General features: G+C 44.2%; 1 protein-coding gene across 3 annotated transcripts in view; it reads right to left on the bottom strand.

Moving 5' to 3' along the window:
• Nucleotides 1–2,016: 2,016 nt before the first annotated feature.
• ltbp3 (latent transforming growth factor beta binding protein 3) overlaps nucleotides 2,017–19,661 on the bottom strand; it is a 28,912-nt gene continuing 11,267 nt past the window's right edge. Inside the window, exons 2-28 of one of the 3 annotated variants that reach the window (XM_086131464.1) lie at nucleotides 16,555–16,833; nucleotides 15,722–15,885; nucleotides 15,550–15,655; nucleotides 13,754–13,840; nucleotides 12,650–12,766; nucleotides 12,415–12,561; nucleotides 12,211–12,318; nucleotides 12,071–12,127; nucleotides 11,726–11,803; nucleotides 10,486–10,611; nucleotides 9,625–9,756; nucleotides 9,418–9,546; nucleotides 9,197–9,316; nucleotides 8,945–9,067; nucleotides 8,443–8,565; nucleotides 8,163–8,282; nucleotides 7,640–7,768; nucleotides 7,012–7,182; nucleotides 6,070–6,150; nucleotides 5,824–5,952; nucleotides 5,551–5,688; nucleotides 5,345–5,485; nucleotides 4,696–4,824; nucleotides 3,998–4,159; nucleotides 3,823–3,912; nucleotides 3,142–3,270; nucleotides 2,017–2,814 (exon numbers count right to left, since the gene is read on the bottom strand). In XM_086131464.1, coding sequence (XP_085987590.1) covers nucleotides 2,663–2,814; nucleotides 3,142–3,270; nucleotides 3,823–3,912; nucleotides 3,998–4,159; nucleotides 4,696–4,824; nucleotides 5,345–5,485; nucleotides 5,551–5,688; nucleotides 5,824–5,952; nucleotides 6,070–6,150; nucleotides 7,012–7,182; nucleotides 7,640–7,768; nucleotides 8,163–8,282; nucleotides 8,443–8,565; nucleotides 8,945–9,067; nucleotides 9,197–9,316; nucleotides 9,418–9,546; nucleotides 9,625–9,756; nucleotides 10,486–10,611; nucleotides 11,726–11,803; nucleotides 12,071–12,127; nucleotides 12,211–12,318; nucleotides 12,415–12,561; nucleotides 12,650–12,766; nucleotides 13,754–13,840; nucleotides 15,550–15,655; nucleotides 15,722–15,885; nucleotides 16,555–16,833 — 3,467 coding nt within the window. In that variant the 3' untranslated portion in view covers nucleotides 2,017–2,662. Of the gene's footprint in view, nucleotides 2,815–3,141; nucleotides 3,271–3,822; nucleotides 3,913–3,997; nucleotides 4,160–4,695; nucleotides 4,825–5,344; nucleotides 5,486–5,550; nucleotides 5,689–5,823; nucleotides 5,953–6,069; nucleotides 6,151–7,011; nucleotides 7,183–7,639; nucleotides 7,769–8,162; nucleotides 8,283–8,442; nucleotides 8,566–8,944; nucleotides 9,068–9,196; nucleotides 9,317–9,417; nucleotides 9,547–9,624; nucleotides 9,757–10,485; nucleotides 10,615–11,725; nucleotides 11,804–12,070; nucleotides 12,128–12,210; nucleotides 12,319–12,414; nucleotides 12,562–12,649; nucleotides 12,767–13,753; nucleotides 13,841–15,549; nucleotides 15,656–15,721; nucleotides 15,886–16,554; nucleotides 16,834–19,661 lie in introns of all 3 variants that reach the window. The other 2 variants (XM_086131463.1, XM_086131465.1) reach the window with 2 other exon arrangements.

Genomic DNA, 19,661 nt, shown 5'->3' with positions numbered 1-19,661 from the left:
CAAACTACACACAGGAAGGTCGGAATCAAACCCTGCACCTCTGCTCTGTGAAGCGGACGTGCTAACCAGTCGCCGCCTGAACATTTCACTTTATTGTCCTAATATTAAATAGTCAAGTTACACTGGGGCAAAATGGCCACCTGGCAAAAATTCGTTTTGTCCCTGAATAGTCCGTGCTTTTTACGTCGGTCTAAATGAAACCTGACACGAAATGGAAAAAAAAAAAAAGAACGTCTCTCGTGACATTTGGCACACCTTGCATATTTGTTTTTAATTAACTTGCATACTTCAATTTATCAGTTTGAATCTCCCTGGCAAATAACAACAAATAAGTTGGAGATTAAAAAAAACTCAAACCGTATTAGGAGACCAGGACGGTCCAAAATATTGAAAGTTGTCTGGTTGTGTATTCCATTATAAAAGCCCCTCCACTCAACAGTAATGAGTCTGTGTGAATATGTGTCAACGTTTTTCGCACCCACCCAGCATGTTTACACCCCAGGGCCCAGTCCCCACCCCTGCGCCCAGACCCACACCCCGCACAGGGAGCTCATCCCCAATCCACTGTGACAAAGGGAAAGAGCTGAGTGCTGAATATAAGTCCGCCACTAGCTGCCAGAGCGCGTCCAGCACAGTGCTTTCTGCAGATTGCAGCAGTTTGAGTTAAACCCCCCTCTGTCTGCTCTCTATAGATGGCACCCGGACGGGGCTGGGTCATCTTTGGTGCGCGCGGTGACAAAGGGAGGGGTCGCGGCGGGCCAGGCACGCGTTTGGCAAAGTTGGCGTGACTGCGCTGGCACATGGTCGGACGGGACCCGTGTTCTTATTTTCTCCCAGTGAAATGTGGGAATGATATTCGCAACCTTAAAGCTGAATCATATGACTCCAGTCAAGGGGAGGTAAAGGAGGAGGGGCTCTGCGCTGCCCTTGAAGAATGACAAGAGGTCCCAGAGAAGCCGATCTAAATTAAATGAAGTGGACAACCACGACTTCTTCCACCATTTTATAAAGATTCAGCACCCCAACAGAAGACAACAATGTCTTACGTTTGAAGCACTTATTGAAGGTATAACATCGTGTTGAATAAGATGCATCGGCTTCAGTTGGTGAGAGGCCGTTATTTGTTCAAGTGGCACCCGACGGCTCATACAACGGAGGCCAATGTTTGGTCAACGTATTTTGCCGCTATTTGTACCTCGCTGCCATGCGGTTTTAGCTGTAGAAAAGATATATTTGTCATGCTGTGAGTTTGTTTGCATAATCATTTCAAAACTACATTAGCTAGTTGCCTGCGCGCTCCTTGCACCGCCCCCCACACTTTTTCCAATGTAGCCAAGACAATGAAATGACTTTGCGCTTGCTTTAAAAACAAAAACAAAAAGGTTGTTTGTGGTTAACTATAGAAAGAGAGAGTCATTACTGGCTATGTTTATCCCCCCCCCCCCCCCGCTACCACTGAAGCCGCAGAACACCTACTTAAGTTCAGCAGATGCAGTGCAGAGCAATCAGAGGTTTACTCTCCGGGCAGTGCGACCCACTAAAACGTATTCATAGCCTCTCGCCACCTTTCGAGTCACCTCAAAATGGCAGCGACGCTATTTTAGTTGCACCTGTTGCTCAACCTCCATTTCTTTCCGCCATGACCTCGTTCTTATCCGCCTAAACTGGTTGCTGAAGGTCACCCTGCTGTTCCAAATTGAAATGACATCACGCTGTGACAGAATGAAACCAGGACAAGCGAGGGGCTGGTGGCGCCATCGTGACGTGAACTCCCCGAGCTAACGGGGTGAGCGGCATCATCTTTGCATCTTGGACCAAACCTTTCCAATCTGAAGCAGAGCTGCAAATAATCGGTTGGGTGGAGGTTGGACCGGCTCAAAATTATTTGAAGGCACAATCGATTGGAGATCGTTTTTAATGGTACTGTTCAAGATTTAATCACTGATGTCTGAGGAATGTAAGCACGCGCCCTAGCAACAAAACGCATCTTAACACATAAAATGCAAATGCGCACAATTGTTTGGAATATTTTTATTATTATTACTATTATTAAATCCTTAACACATTTTCAAAATGGTTCAATGCAGCAAAAACATTCTCGTCTATTCCAAAATCAGTTTTGGCAAACACTCCCGCCTTTCATTGCTAAGTGCATGGTTTTTATTTCTAGCTTAACGTCTACTTAGGTGCACATGTCAAATTATACAAAAACATCCGGTCTCTCATATTTTACAGCAACAAAACAGGTTTTACAGCAACTCTCAAGCCACAAACTGTACAACAACACAATTCCAAGTAGGGCAATTTAGAATTAAATAGTCATGAACGCAGACGAGGATTTCAAGAGGGAGGGCGCTACGTGTAGCCTTCAATGTACAAATCTCAAATGGGCTTGAGTAGAAAACAACGATAAAAAGCATTATAAAAACAAAATCACAATAATTAATTACATAAACATTTACTTGAACATTTATCATCCCAATTATTTATTTTTTTTGAACGGGGCACGTGTTTGCTCCTTCCATAATTTTACATTGACTGTGTGTCGACACAGGTCCTTTCTCTAAATGCAAGTCAGAGCTGCATGTGCACAACACTTGAGTGTGCATTGCATGTACTGTGCATGGATAAATAAGAGCGACAATGTCGAGGGGGGGGGGGGTTATTGGGTTCTACGGCGGACGCATTTGTTTGGCCTGCGTGTGGCCACAAAGCCGTGTTTGCAGTAGCACTTGTACGAGCCCACAGTGTTCACGCAGCGAGCGTTCTCGCACGGGCTACTGCGAGCTCCTGGTTCTGCACACTCGTCAATATCTGGGGAGTGGGGGGGGGGGGGGGGGGGGTTAAAAAAAAAAGCAGAAATAAACACCAAAGCAAACAACGTTGTGAAGTGTAAGTGAAATTGAAACGCTAATGTGGCTCGTGTTTACACCGCAGCCTGCATTGGCTGAATGATCAGCTATGTGGTTTAATGGCGTGGTATCATCCAAACGCATGACGATATTGCACTTCAAAAAAAAAAAAAAATGAATGGCCTTAAACAAAACAACCAAGTTGTCCAAATTACTGCGCTATACAGTATGCCATGAGGTCTACTCTTTTATCAGTCACTTCAATGTATAATATGATCAAAGTACAAACCTATACAGCGGGTGTGGGAGTGGTCCAACCTAAATCCTTGGTTACATTCACACATGGTGCCCAGATAGGAGCGCACACAGTGGCCATTTGCACAGCTGCATTCATCTGAATCCTCCTCTGAACTGTCACCTGTCAGAAAACATTTTCATAATTTAAAAAAAAAAAAAAAAAAAAAACAGAGCAGAAAAGATGGGCGTGAGCTGTGGCTGACAGCAGCTCCTGTGTGAGAATGCGTATCGTGGTCGTGTGCTTTACTGTTCTCCCGGCAAGCGATGAAATGCTGAGAAAAACCATGGACAGTGGTGGCTCTCCTTTCCCACATGTGAGGACATTATAATACACGATTTCAGTGTAGTGTTTCCCACTTTTAATGCGGGAGAAAGACCGAGTCCAGTAATTGACGCCCCACCGTGCTATAAGGTTTAAACTAATTGCCTATAGATGTCACAAGATGGTGACAAAGCACGACAAACAGGTGCTCAATTTACTTAGTTCGACAAAAGCAATACTGTAATATAAGGCAGTGGATAACCAAGAATAGACTCCACCCAAAAAAAATCCAGAAATAGATGAAAGGGCGAATGTCAAACGGCAAAAGTAGAGGGAATGCGACCGATGTCAATTTCTTGAGGGGGCACTGCAAACCATGTGAAGTCAAAGATGTTGGGAGTGAGGTTTCACCTGGGTTATAGTTAGGGAACGCTATCAGGATATCCTGCTCCCCGTCCGACTCCGTCTCCAGGTGCATCTCGCACAAATGGTTGAACATCTCTGCGTGCAAAGCAGACAAGCCCTTCAGGGAAAACTCGCCGTGGACGGCAAACGCGTCAGCGTAACCGCTTGACCTTTTACGAACCCGAATGCCTCGGCGGGCACGTGTTGCACTCGGGCCCCCAGCCACGGCCGTAGTGGCAGCAGCACTCCGAGTAGGTGACCAGCATGACGCTCCGTGGATCGCTGCAGATCAAACCCTCGTCCACCTGCAGGAAACAGACGTCTTTGTGGGCTGCAGTGCGATCTGGGTAAAGAAAACGGCATCGAAGCGTTACAACCTCCAAAAGTCTTCATTCTGTAGAATGAGTACAGGAAGCTTTTTTTAATTTATTTTTTTGTCACGCTCATAAAATCCACAAATATTAATGCACGGCTTTCGTACGGCGTCGAGGAATTTGAAATAAGACTAGCAGCTTTGCGTGCTTGGTGAATGGCCCACTCAGCAGTTCCGCTCGTGAACGCGTCTCTATAGGCCATGCATTAGTCTTCCTTTTGTCAACTTGCTCACTTCCTGAGGCACACCTGCACACTCTAAAAAGACCAAGTGACGGTATCACAAAGGACGCCTTTATAAAGATCTGCGTTATTGTTGTACTTTAACAACACGGTATCGATCGCTGGTTTTTGTTGCCTCGTTTGGATGCATTAAATACACATGTTGTCTAGCAGAGGTAATAATAGGCACTGGCAAAACACGAATTGTGCATAAATTTAAAGTGTGAAGTGTCTTTAGGGACTTTTTTTTTTTTTTTTTAACTAGCTGATACTGATTTTACCCACCGTCATAGACGCACTGTTTGAGCGCCGCACTGAAGGTGCGAGGAGGGTCACAAAAACAGTGAAAGGAGCCGGGCGTGTTCTCACACCTCCCATTCTTACAGTACGAGGGATCCTGGCACTCATTCACATCTGCAAAGGGCACCACAGACACTGGTTACAGTATGAACATCTGTTTGGGGCCAGCCAGAATTGGGCAAAGTGGCGGACACAGAAACAGCGTGGTTTTAGCAATACGGCATAACAGTCCTGCGATAAATACCAGTTACGCTGTCTGCGGCAGAGACGCCGTTTCGGTTGCATCACCAACGCGGGCGGTATTTACAGCAGGAATGCAGTCTTGCATAACGTACAACACAGTGGACATGCGACGACGACGAAAAGTGCATTTGATGCTCGATCTCCTTCGAGCGGAATCTTCCAGCGCATCATAAAATGAGCGTCATCTTTGGAAAGGCAGATTTGTTTGATACACCTCTTGCGTTGGTTCTCATTCGATTGTGCAGGTGTACCCAATGAACTGCATCTTGCGTAACAGTGTCCGCCCCCACCGCCCGTGAGTGGACCGGAATGTTGTTACCCCAGAAAGACAATATATTTTGTTTTGCCGTAAGCAAATACATTTTTATAGCTAACTAGGATCTCGACTTACCGGCCTGCTCCTCAGGAGTCACACAACGGTTGCGGTCGATAGCGAGAGTCCAAGGCGGGTTGCAGATGCAGTAGTAAGATCCTGGTGTGTCCACACACAGACCGTTCTTGCAGTTGGCTGGGTCGTCACACTCATTCACATCTGCGCAATTAAAAACACGCGTCATCACGCTCACGTCTTTTGGCAGACGATTGTCGCGTACTCACCAGCCACTGCTGCTATCACACATTTCTTTTTGTTGGCGTCTGGGGTCCACGGTGGCTTACAGTTGCAGTAAAAGGACCCCTCGGTGTTGACGCAGTGGCCATTTCTGCAGAGAGACTCGTCGTGGCATTCATTCACATCTGAGGGAGAACATAAAAACAGCGTCGCCATGGTCACAGCGCCGTGGAAATGCTTATTGAATTACATTTTCAAACAGCATCAATGAAAAAGTTATAGAGGCGAGTACTGGAAGGAATGGTACTTTGGACACCCACCAATGCACGCAAGCAGGTTGCCGTCATAGTAAAAGCCCTGCTGACAGTAGCACTCGTATCCCGGCTGGGTGTTCTGACAGCGACCCTTCTTGCAGATTTCATCGGCAAAAAGAGAACACTCGTCAATGTCTGCAAAGAAAGCGCGTACAAGTCTTACAAGTGGCAGTTCATCGCGGCATTCGTGTTGCCGTCAGGGGATAGCAACGTGGACGAATGAGAAAAGTGCAGCGACGACATAAAATCTACCCTGGTAGGCGGGCCGACTGTACATGAGTCCTTCGTCATAATATAGACCCTGCCCGTGGGGACACAGGAAGTGGAATTCAGCTGGGTGAATGAGAGAACAAAAGTGGAATGAACACATTCATGAGAACACACTCATCAAATATTCCCACCAAATGAATAATGGCATGATCAATAAAGCGGAATTGTACTGTCATAGATGACCACATTCATGCGGCGGGCATCCTCCAGTAGTTGATGGTATATTATTTCCATATCACTAAAGTTGACCCATAGGTCAGTCATCTTAAATTTACCGTCAACTGACTTTTGACAAGCAATGTGTTTTATTGATCTCAATGTGTACCTGCCAATCATAACGACAGAAAAATAGCTTTGTGTTCGACTAAACAAGGCTGGATGTTACACCAAGTCAATTTGTGAGTAAATTGAGACAAGCACATTATTTCAGTATGTACACATTTAGTGACCTGAACATATTTTGGCCATTTTGCCGCGTATGTTGAAGTTGCACAGTGAAGCACTAAGAAAATTACTGATGCATGTGCATGCAGTTGGGCTTGTATTGCAGACTTAGCAAAATTCAGTCACCGTTAGTGCTGCTCGTCTATGAAAAAAAAAATACTGATCAGGATTATTTTGGTAATAATTGAAATTAGGATTATTCAAATGTTTTTTTTTAATAAAACAAGAAAATGTTTAAATGGAAAATATATTCAGGCAAATCAAATTCTCCGAAAGTCTAGAATTATGTAAGTGCTTTTAGGACCAAAATAAATCAATAAAATTTGTTAAAATTAAAAAAAAAAAGGGGTGCAAATATATAAAGTCAAGTACGGTTTCCTTGTACAAACAAAACAGTGCATTGGAGTTGACTTGCCAGACAAAACCACATTTTAGAGAGAGAGAGAGAGAAAACAAATACTGAGCATGGTTGGGTTATACCTGAGTGAGAAACGGGACACGGGTAGATCTCACAGTGGTCTCCCCATCCGACCCCGATGGAGCAGCAGCACTCCTGCTTGGTGACGTTGGTGGCCAGGACGCTGTCGCAGAACACGGTGTCATCCAGGTTCAGGTAGCACTCCTTCTTCTCATCTGCGACCATCTGAGGTGCTGCGAGGGGGTGGGGGAGGAGGAGGAGGGGGAGCAAACATTGTGAGAGCTCACCATCTGCCGTGTAAGCAAATGACTTTTGGAGGCGTAATATTGAGTCATTATCCAGCAACATCAAAAACATCATGAAAAAAAAAAAAAATCAATGGCGAGACAACGTCGTCATGCCATTGCTGTAAATTGATTGCACTTGTTACAGTCAACAGGCTGTGCTGTGCTCGCCGGTATAACCACTGATTGATTTCTTCCTCATTTCAGCTTGGCAATCACATCTATTCACATTCACGCCCACAATTACAGTGGGAATTTACATTTTTTTTAGTCCTTAAAAAGGGAGTATTTCTCTGTAATTGGTCTGATGTGAGTTGATCCCGAGTCTGGGACTGGGAGGAATCAAATGCGCCGGCTGGTTAAAGCTCGTCATCAAGAAATGTAGGAGGAATGAGAAGAAGCTTACCCTCGCAGCTGTGTTTGTCCTCGGAAAGGACGTAGCCGTGATGGCAGACGCACACGTAAGAGCCCGGCCTATTCTCGCAAGAGCCGTACGGCTGGCAAAGACCCCAGTCGGATGCGCATTCATCAATGTCTGCAGAGAAAAACAACACGTGATCTAACTTTTTGAGTCCAATCTAAACATCAGACGAAAGAATGTTTTGGTAGATTAAAGTGAGAAAACACCGGGTTATTGGTATATTTGCTCAGATCTTTTAAAAATAGCCAAACTCATGGCTTGAAAAGTTACATCAAACAATGGCAAATCACATGTTTGGCGATGTAAAGCAAAGGATACTCATACCAGTGTACCTTGAATTATGAGTGCGACCAACTAATGTTTTTTTGTCATTTGGTCCAATCTTTGCTTCTGAATTCTGACCCAGCGAACATTAAGTGGGAGATATAATCTCAGTTTGAATCCAGATCTTGCATGAATTGCTCGCGATGCGCAAAGAAACCAGGCAGCATCATTCCAGCCGACTGACCTTGGCATCGCCGGCCTCCCACCAGCGTGTAACCCTTCTGACACTCGCAGGTGTACGAGCCCATACTGTTGATGCAGCGGCCCCTTTGACAGTTAGATGGCCTCTCGCACTCGTTGATATCTGGAGGGACAATGGCAGCGTGTAAATCACGTCTCCAGAAACTGAGCTGAGCAAAGTGAATGATGAACTTTGATGTAGACTATAAACCACGTCGAGGTTAAAAATTGTTTAAAAAAAAAAAAAATAATAAAAAAAGACAGAGGAGGTGGGTAATTCATGCCTTCGCAGTGGCTGCCTTCCTGCGTACGCTGGTAGCCCGGGTAGCACTGACACTGGAAGGATCCCTCGGTATTGATGCAGCGACCGTACGCGCACAGCCTGACGTCCTCGCACTCGTCGATGTCTGCGTGCCAGAAGCTCGTTTGTCATGATACCTCCACTCCCACGTGGCCATTAACAGGACTCAATAACTATCTTGCTCAGGCCATGTCAAGTCATCATCCGCGGGTGACCTCTCTTCTGGCAAATCAATCTCGTAGAAGTGAAAGTGACGAGCTCGTGTGAGGATTTGGTGGCAAATAATATTCATGAACACTGGTCAAAATTTGCTGCTTGTCCAGTGTAATCGTGTACATACACAGACACAGGAGTACATTTTAAGATAGGTGCCATATATATTTAAGCTACTATTATTTCAGTAGTACAATTCCAAACAAAATGAAAAAATAGACAGTAGAGATATACAGAGTCATTAAAAACATTTCCCAAGGCCAATTTCTCACCACTGCAGCCTTTGCTGTCAACGGAAGGGAGGAAGCCTTCATTGCATAGGCAGCGGTAAGTTCCAGGAAGGTTTTCACATCTCCCGTTAGGACAGATTCCAGGCTTCTGACACTCATTTATATCTGGTGAACACACGTCAACATTTGATTGTAATTATTTTTTTTTAATTGTTACAAATACAGATGTCACCGACATCCTGATGAGAGATTTTTCGTTACTGGATCTTTAGGCGGATTTATTCATACGCTCACCATAACAGACGCCAGAGCGGGCCTCGTGACCCGGCAGGCAAGGAACGCACTCATAGGAGCCATGCGTGTTGTCACATTGCTCATTCGGGCAAGTGTCAGGACTCAAGCACTCATTTATATCTAAAAGAAAGCCACATGAAAACAATTTACAATTGGAACACACACACACACACACACACACGATGAATGTCTTGTCGACTTTTTTTTCTGTGTCTTTTTACCTTCGCAAACAGGATGACGGTGTGACCTGCTCCTAAAGCCGCTGTGACATTCACATTTATAAGAGCCGGGCAAGTTAACACACTGGCCTCCAGTGCCACAGATGTCCCGCTTGGAGCACTCGTTCACATCTGTCAAGACAGTGAAGCAAATTCATGACCTGATAATGGGGAAAAAAAATGACGTGGTTATAAGTCAGCCTAACTTACCGACACATTTGAGCCTCCCATGATGCACCATGTGTTTGTAGCCTTGGCGACAGTGGCATTTGTAGCCGCCGTCTGTGTTGATGCAAAAGCCTCTGCCCTGACCGCACGGCTCCGACTCACATTCATTATCATCTGGACAGGAAGGAGCAATGGCCGCATATTACTTTTGACATGGATTCAACATCCAGACAAAGAAGACGGAGCCAAATTTTTTATTTTACAAAAACAAACAAGAGCAATTTGAGGGCACATCACTCCGCTGATATAATTAACATTTGTCATCTGGGAAATCAATGCGCAATTAGCAACAATTTAGAATTGCAATAGTTTAAATGAGGTTAAGTTTCACAGTGGAATAAATGGTAGCAGTGATCCTCTGAAAGTGTGTGTGTGTGTGGGGGGGGGGGGGGGGGGGTGATGAGATTAGGCAGGATTTGATGCCGGCATGGATTTCCCATATTAAATTTTAATCTGGTTTGGAATACAGATTAATTTTGATTGGACACCTTCTGACCTTTCACACACAGCACATACATTTTAATGAGATTTAACAAAAATATGAAGGCTATTTTTGTAAGTTTCTTCAATTTAAAAAAAAATGCATACAAAAATCAAACTCACCTCGATGACAAAATCTCCTCAGCAGAGGTAAAAACCACATTACTTCAATTGTTACAAACACCTTCCAAATGCCGCGCTTAACTCTAAACTGATGAGAAAATGCAGCTCGAGAAAAAGTAACAGGACACAATCTGCTCGAAGCAAAGGGGCATGCACGCACGTTTCATCGGACGATACCCCGCCCCTCACCCCCCAAAAAAAGGTCCATGTGCACCTCCTTTAACCGCCATCGTCTCTTACCCTCACAGATGTTCCTCTGCGGGTTGAGACGGTAGCCGGCGTGACAGTGACAGATGTGGCCGTTCAGGCTGTTCTCACATTCTCCGTGACCACAAATGTTCCTGCTTAGCCTACATTCATCTGTCTCTGCTTCAGGGAGGGAACACACAACTTACTAGTGGGCCAGCATCTGCTACGGTAGAGCCATGCATATACACTCACTGGGCACCTTATTAGCGAACACGTTTGCTAGTACTCTAGAAGAACAATTTGATGCGCAGATTTATACCACCACAAAACATACATCCAAAGGGGATTTGTATTGACCTGTCATGAACGCAGAGGCCATTTGAAGCAAAGAAATACGTCTGCTTCACTATTTTCATGCGGAGAGAAATATGATGATGGAGAAGAAGATATCATAACATTAGCAGCTAGCTATGGACCCGCGCTTTGTCATTCCTTAAGGTCAAATGCCCAAACTACCCTATGAGCTTTCCGACACCCGTAGGCTACCTTGAAACTTAACGTTCTCACCCAGAGTACTACGGCTGCAGTTTCTTAAATCGTTAAACTAAGCCTGTGTGGACCCAAATAAAGTGACAGGTGAGTGTATACACATCCAGTGTTAAAACCTTCTGTGGCTTTCACCGGAAAGTAGCCATGAACTGAATTCCTATGGCTAGCTTTCTCATGTGTTAAAAGTGTCCATAAAGAAGCACAAGTAGGACAAATAAAGCATAGAAAGCAGAAAAGACAGATGAGGTCATTAGCAACATTCCATTAGCAGCCATGCTAAAACTTGGGCTCGGGACCAGTTGCCACTAGACAGTGTAACAAAACAAACAAACAAACAAACACTTATGGCAAAGTGGGATGTGATTCATATTTATGTTGATACAAAACAAAATGATGTCAGTTTATGTGAACAAATATATTGTATGTGTCATGGCAATGAGGTATTTTCTGAACAATGTCAAGTTTGGTTGAGCCAAAATATTTAAATACAAAACACAGACAAGAAAAACAGGACCTAAAGACTTAGTTCGTGGAAAGCATAAAATAAATAATAAAAACGTTTGACAGGATTTAGCTTAGTCCTAAAAACAACCCACAGGTATGCTAAACGTACAAGAAATGTATTAGTAGAGTTAGCGTCTCAACTGTGAGCTACCGGCCTAGAAGTCATCTCATTGTTTTCTGCTGATCTTTAGGATGGAGGACAATGAGCGAGCAATCGGAGGTTTGTGGGCAAACTCACGTGAGACTTTAGTTTGGGTTTCAAACGGGTCATTGCCGGGAGTCATTCGGATGATTGTCGGAGGGGTTGGTATGACAACTGCCGGTAAAACAGATGGGAAAAAAAAAACAATATGACAACAACAACAACAAAAGTGTGATGTGCCTGCCTGTTCAAGTACACACTGCAACTTCCAGAAGTAGAAAAACTTTGATTTGTGCAAACTCGATGCAAAAAAACCCGAACCTTTTGGAGAATTTCAGCCAAGCTAAAAGCTTTCTATTTCTAAACCTCAGAAAACTGGACTTGGAAAAAAAAACCCATAAGTCATGAACAGTAAACTAAGCGTGGACGAGGGCAGTTTACCAGGAACGCGAGGACTGTGAGCGCTGGTTGGAGCCTGCTGCACAGCAGTTGTCGTCTCTGGATGAGGAATAAAAATATCAATATTATCATTGGGATTGTGCTCGCAAGTACCAGTGTTTGCAAGAAGAGAGTTTATTGACCTTCCTTCTCAGGATTGGGATGGTCGGGTATCGGGGGGAAGACCACAGTTTCTCGAATACTATGGACAACATAGCCTTTGCCGGCAGGGCAGATATTACTGAAGGCCACTGAGTATCAAAACATGAAGACAAAAGTGTTATTTCATTGAAATCAAATGCCGCTGTCAAGGGAGCTGTTTCTAATACCGAGCATGGGGTCCTCACCTGTGCCCACCTGCGGACAGCGTTCACAGTTGCGCCCCCAAGCTTTGCCCACCGTGCAGCAGCACATGTCCTTGGTGATTCGGGTGGGCAGGGCAAGCTCGCAACCCCTGACGTCGGTCACTATCCGGTAGCATTGGGCCAACTCAGCTGCACGGGGGTGGGGGAATGGAACGTTTTTACCTCCACGAGGACCGAAGGATGGATGTTGGAATGTTTTAGCGGTAGATCAACCCACCGACACATTGATTCCTCTCCAGGACAAAACCGGCCTTGCAGAAACATTTGAAGCTCCCCAGAGTGTTCAAACAATCTCCATTCTGACAGATGCCCTGCATGGAGCACTCGTTGATATCTTCAAAGCCGGGCAGCGTGGGAGTAAAAACACGAAAATGTGATTTAGATACACGGTAGGTTCTTATCTCTAGTTACAGACAGGAGAGCAGAGAGTGCAGTTTCAGGAAGAACAGTGGAAGGTAGAACCTATTTCGGCTCAATCTTCAGTACCTCTACATCTAAAAACGGGAATAGCGGGACAGATTCAAATTGTCACCGTTATAAAAAATTGAAAAAAAGATGAAAAAACACTTTTTGTTTGGCGTCAAATCATAAAATATTGTGTAAACTTTAAGAAGAGGAAGGAAAGCACTGTAAAAGGTAAAAAGGCTCCAATTCTCTTGAATGCCCTACCCGTGGAAATCAGAGCAACAACCTGGGAAGAAATGCTTTTATTTGGACGCAAGAATCACTTGAACAGTCTTGCGTTTGGCTAAACCACACCAAGAATGCATTCGTGTCTCGCCCTGCAGCCTCAGCCAGATCTGCATTTCGGCCTGTTTTACTGCCGCACCCTCCTCCCTCAAATCAGCCCAGCTCTCAGGCCATTGAGCAAAGGGAGACCGTTGCCGACAAGGACTCTCAGCTCAACTTTATTTCTAGAGAACTTTCAAACAACCACAGCTGCAGACAAAGCACTGTATATTTAGTGAAAATTAGACATAAAAACTAAGACAGGTACCAACATAAAAAAACAATTAAACACAAAAATAACGCCGAGTCGAAAGCCAAAGAATCAAAACGTGTTTTAAAACGAGTTCTGCATCATAGAGGGGAAACGCTTCCATTTGCGGCGCTTCATTTCATGAAATGGACTCTTTCTGTTTGAACATAAGCATCATCCGTGATTAGCTTTGCCCAACTTGACGCCCATTGCGTACAGCAGGAGTTCCGCTGTACGCAAATAATGAAACGACAAAAAGACGATAAATGAAGTGAGCTATCGATGGAGCTGTTGGCAATGACGTAACCATTAAAAAAAAGTCAAATAAAATCAGCCAGTTACCTTGACAGTGAGTGCTGTTGAATCTTTTATAGCCTTGCGGGCAGGTGGAGCCGTAATCCTCGACAATTGTCTGCTTGACGGAAGCATCTGAGGACACACGTGTAAACATAGCATGAGGAGACCTTTCGAGAATAAACCTTTAAGTGACTCATTAACACCTCTCAGTTTAGCATTATGCATAAAAGGAAACATAAAAGCAAAAGCGCATTGCGCCGAGAAGGCAATTAAGTCAATTTCCCAATATAATCAAATTACCCCCAATAAAATGCTCGGAGTTTCACTGTAAATGGTAAAGCAAATTACAAAATAAAAACAGAAGCCTCCATTTTGCGCCAAAGCGTATTTTTGGCAGTGAGGTCTGAGAAATTGCAGTTGTCAAAGCCAGTGAAAGGTTTCTCCCCACATTTTACAGCGAAACAAACAACTTTCTTTCTCTTTTGCTTCTCTAATGAGAGCTTTTATGAGCCCTTCTGCTCACTCAATCCACTCTCGCCATGCGACGGACACGTCTTGAAACGTGGCCTTAACGGCACATTAGCCTCGTTTGTCACGCGTTTCGAACCCAGACGGATTCTAGGCGACAAAGGCCCGGGAAAAAGAGAGGCAGCAGTTTCAGAGAGCTGTGGGTGGACTGAACTGGAATATTGAGAATGTAAACTGGAACAACAACAGAAAAGCAAGATCAAAGCGTACATTGTGAATAAGAGTGTAAAAATTTGAAGCGATAAATGAATACGGATGGAACAAAAGCATACGGGACTCGGGGCTGTGGTCTAAATTCTAACCAGACGTACAGTATCAGGTTTTGTCAAAGGCTGTATTGTGTGACTCAGTGCCGAGAGCTGGAATAATAGTTGAGTGGAAAGAATGTGGAGCCAACATTTTCTTGAAATTCAACCTTGGGCGACGTGATGACAGTCCTGCGCCGGGCAGGCCAATAGGAACATGGGGATGTCGGAGAGCCGTATTTTCCACATTCTCCTCCTCTGTCTCACTGTCTGCGCGTGTGTCATTCCTATAATTGAATCGGCGTTCTCCTCCCTAACTTTCATGTACGGTGCTATCAAATTCACGTTTCGAAAGTTGGATGGTGCAATTCGCCGGGGATGCCCGACACATTTTTTGGGGGCTGGATAAATATTCCCAGGAACACACAAGATGCGGAGATGGCTTGTATGGGCACTTAGCGGATACTGCGATGCAACCCCCCCCGCCCCCTCCACAAAAAAAACGTCATATTGATTTTGAAATTTCCACACTTATGACGAGTAACTCTGGTCAACAAATATATATATATATATATATATAATTTTTTTTAAATTGGTGATGCTGATTCTGACTCCGCCCTCATTTTTCTCTCGCACATCAAGTTTTCATAACAACAACAATAATATGTAACACAGTATTATATTTAGGAATATTGATGATGAATTCAGGATTAGAATTTTTTTTTTTGGTCAACGTCACGGTTTTAAATTAAATCTGTATTCCATATGCAATTTTATAGGTCAAACTTAAAAACAACAACAACAACAAAAAAGAAAATATTTCTAAAACCTGATGTGGTGGGGGGGGGGAAAGCAAATTAGCATCAAAAATACTTAGGGACATATAGCGCCATTTCTGAATACAATTTTCAGTTGACAAGTGTTATTTTTGCTCGAGTTGCTGAAGTCGAAGAGTACTTTATTGTAATCTGGGAAGCACAGCACGTTGTTTGTTTTAAGTATTGTCGGCGAAGGACACAAACATGAATGAAAAATGAAAATGGAAATGTAATGTTTGAAAAGGCTTACTTGGCAGTTTGGGGCACTGGTAACACTTGTTTTGTCCCCATGAGTTGCCCACGCTGCCGCAGCAGTCCTCCTGGTTGGTCAGAACGGGAAGCGGGGTGCTGTTGCACTAAAACAACCGCACAAATCATTAGGAACACTTGGGGAGTCGTGGCGGCCCTGTGACGAAACTCACGGCTTGTTTGGGTGTGGTCTCCTGGAAGCAACGCCCCTTGGGCTTGTGCCGCGTGGGCAAGGGGCGCGGTCCCGTCTTCTGGGGAGGTTTGCCGTCTGCTTGGTCCACAGGTTGAATGACCACCGACGTGTCTGGCGTGTGGTGGACACGCACCTTTATCTGCACTGAAAACAACCCAAGGACATGAATTGACTCAAAATGTTTACCGACTGCTCACTTCATTTTTACCACCGGCTGCAGGGTTATTTTTTTTTGTTAAAGCATTTGAGATAATTGATACCGTTACATATTTAAGTCCATTTGATACGTTTCTTGACCATTCCAACTTCCAACTGTTCAGCTCATTCCTATTCCATTTTGCCTCTCCAAATTTCAAAATAAAACCCCCATATTATCTACTTAAATACTATTTTCCACATCACTTTGCCAAATCATACTGTTCCAATTCCAAAGGACATTTTCCAGTCAATAGTTCTTGTCTCGTTTAATTTTTACTGTTCCACCTCATTACATTTCCGAGTTTGTACTTTTACTCGTTCTGGAGTTGAATCAGTACTTGTACATTTATCAGAGTTTTACATAAGCATCTGAACTTCCGCTTCCTCTAACTACTATTGACGATTTTGACAGTCAATTATTCTATTATATCATCAAATAAAATAAAAAATTGCATTAAAATGTATTACAAATGAGATTTATTCCAATGATGCACTCACTAATGTTTTAGAAACTGAGCACTACATCTTGGATACCGATTCATGCAACAGGATACTAGATTGAGAACCACTTCTGAGGCCACTTTAAGTGTCATAGCGACGTAAGCAAGCGGGTACCTTCAGAGGAATGGTGGCCCGGCTGGGCGAAGGGTAAGGTGAAAACGGAGTGCGACTGAGTCAACTGGGTTTGTCCCAGGCTGGCTTGCTCCAGCAGCTTCTGGCCGTCGGGCTTTAAGGACACGGGGTAGATGGGTGGCTTGTTGCCTCGCGCCGCCTGAACTCGCTGGGTGAGCCGCAGAGGAAATTGGCACAGTCGGCCCGTGAAGCCCGGCGGGCACCGGCAGTGTTTTCTGGAGCTGCACACTCCGCCATTCAAACACGTGAGAGGGCACACAACTGTGGAAACGCAGAGGGAAGAAGCCATTTTTATTTCATATATGTAGATTTATAACCCGGTGTTAAGATTCATGGGTGGCCTCGATACCATCAGAAGCACCGATGTCCATTTCCAACCGAAATTAAAATATTTGTTACATGAATTTGTAGGGCCGGAGCGCTGAACGCCCGATGATGTCGGCATCTTCGCGTCCTCCGACTGGTTGGTCTGAGCAAATCTTTGACTAGCAAACAGAGTCTGAAGCGAGTCGTACACGGAAATATATGTGCATCTCCAGTGGCATATGAAATCTTTTGTGTCATTGCATTTGATGCATTATGTAGGAGACTGGACTGTTTCAGAACTGTCTGTCATTCATTCCTTTGTTGTGTCTTCACAAACACCCCCCATGGAATTTATTTTGTGATTTCCTCGCTGGATTTTCTGTTGTGGTGCTGCATTTTCAATTTTCTTCGTGCCATTGAAGCAATCATTAATTTACGTTTTTCTGAGGCGGTCTTTGAACGCCTCTCGAGCGGAACGCGGAAGAGAAGGCACGTCGTCCGACAGAGACGAGTCTGTATTTGTTTGAGAGTTTTAAAAGAATTAATAAAGTATACGTTTAAAATCAACAACACTGCAGCTCGCTTTGTTTCGGAGCTGCAACAATTATGCTTACAGTTTCATATTTTTGGCTGGTACATATTTTATTTGAAGGTTGTATTTGTCATTAAACAGACGGAAGTTTTGCTCTTTTTGGTTATTCAGCGGCCTAAAAAAGTGTACAAATGAGTAAAAACAACTTGTAGAAAAAAAAAAGTGATCCGCCAATTATTTCTGGACTCGCAGGTTCCTACAGCCAATCAGAAGCGAGCTCTTGGCAGGAGAAGAGAAGGTGACGTCACTGATGAGTTTCACAGCCTTTAATGGGGGGAACCCTATCTCAATCTACAGAATGTATGAGAGAAAAGAGCTCGTTGGCTTCGCCAGCCATCACGACAACTTTAAAGTCTCCATTTTGGAACCTTCAGCCTGCCGTTTTGGGACTTCTGAGGAAAAAAAAAAAAGGAGAAACGGAAGAGCTTTTGGCAGTTTCAGATTCACAGCTCCTCACCACTACACGTGTACTAAGTAGTGTTTTCTTTTCGCTGGTAACAAATTGCATTCAAACAACACCAAGACAAAGAGGAAAGCATCCACATGGAAACAATTAGGGGCGCACTGCCAGCGAGTCTGGACTGAGGGGTAATTATGGGCCTGGATCACTTTAAACACAGCGGGGACATCCTCAGCATGAGAAAGACAAAAGGCAACAATTCTGAAAGGGTCTCAATAAAAAAAAGTCAGCCAGCATGTTGGAAAGACTTATTGTGAGAAAACTGCCCAAAAGTCCAAAACTATTATTGCTGTGAAATGAATTTGCACTTATTTACTGAGCAGAATAAAGAAGGTGTTTATGCACGGGAAGGTGTTTTAGGAGCTCTTGATTTGTACTAATGCGATTTAATAGTTATTACGATCTTAGTTGTAACGTTCCATCGTAAATCACAAACACTGCCATTGGAAGAGGAAGGACAATTTCAAACACGAAAAGAGAAGGCTACAATGTTTCTGCGATGTGACCTACCAAAATGTTTTCATTTAAAAATGCCACCTCACTGGATTTTTTGACATGCGCGCACACTTAACACAAGGTGACGGTGCAAAACCGCCATGCAGGCAGCGACATGCTGCATGAATGACAGGAAGTAGATGAAGAGCACACACACACACACACACACACACAGGAGTCATCTTTACCAGACATCCTCTGACATAAGAGCTCCACAGTGGGGTTGCGGCTGCACTTTGCATCCAATTTGGGAACTGGGAAAGACGCGGGGGAGGAAAATGGCGATAACAGAAGCAAACCAAAGACCGTCTTTGTTTTTTGTTTTTCTCCCCCTCCCGAAATGTTACACAATGTCACACGATCCCACACAAAGCCACAGAGGCTGTACTCGGCAAGAGTGGAGCGGGGAGCCCGGTCTGACTGCAAAAAGTCCAGAACGGAGGGAGTTCTCTGAAGATAGCAGAGTCAGGATCAATGTCAGGTTCATGAAACTCAAAGGGAGATGAAAAGGTTATCCAGCGGGTCAAGGTCGTATTACTCAAATGTGGGGTACAGGCCCTTCAAGTGAATTGGACTTTGGTTTCCATCCATTATCGACTGTTCTTCATTTTCTTCCAGATGCACCAATAATTCTACGATACAATCTGACATTTTGACGATTGTGGTGCAGACGTTTTATACCCACTGCACTTTGGTGAAAGTGTACAGTTAGATGCCTGCGTGCGTAACTGCATTCCCCATTAATGTCCTTCACCCCAAAGTACAGTAGCAACCACTTGTGGTTCAAATACTGTGTAAATCTTTCAAATCCAGTTGACTGTCAGCAACTTTATTAAGCAGGAAAAAAAAAAGTTTCCAAGTTAAACATCTTGTCTATATTACACTGCTAATTGGATTTTGCCTTGTGGTTCCTCAGGGCTGCAGGACTGACACATTGATGATTATCCTTTATGATTTACATTTTATGGAGTGGATCATCACTTGACATAGTGGTGACAAAAGGGAGAAACGCTTTCTGGTTTTCCCTGCCGATGGAATGCAGGGTGTTAGCTGCATATGCATGGCCCGCTAAGAGAAAAAAGACCAAAATTGCTTACATCTTGAGAAGACTTTCCCTTCATCAGCACGGAGTTTATGATCCTCCCATGCTCATTAAGTCATCAGTAAGCTTCTTTCGGTCTGGGAGACAAGCCGTTCTGGGCGCGTACCACGCCTTTGTCTTGAAGGATCCAACAC

The sequence above is a fragment of the Hippocampus guttulatus genome, chromosome 15 (assembly GCF_054856545.1).
Source record: "Hippocampus guttulatus isolate MCC_2025c chromosome 15, RoL_Hgut_1.0, whole genome shotgun sequence".
Lineage (NCBI taxonomy): Eukaryota > Metazoa > Chordata > Actinopteri > Syngnathiformes > Syngnathidae > Hippocampus > Hippocampus guttulatus.
This window is presented reverse-complemented; position numbering and strand designations above follow the sequence as displayed.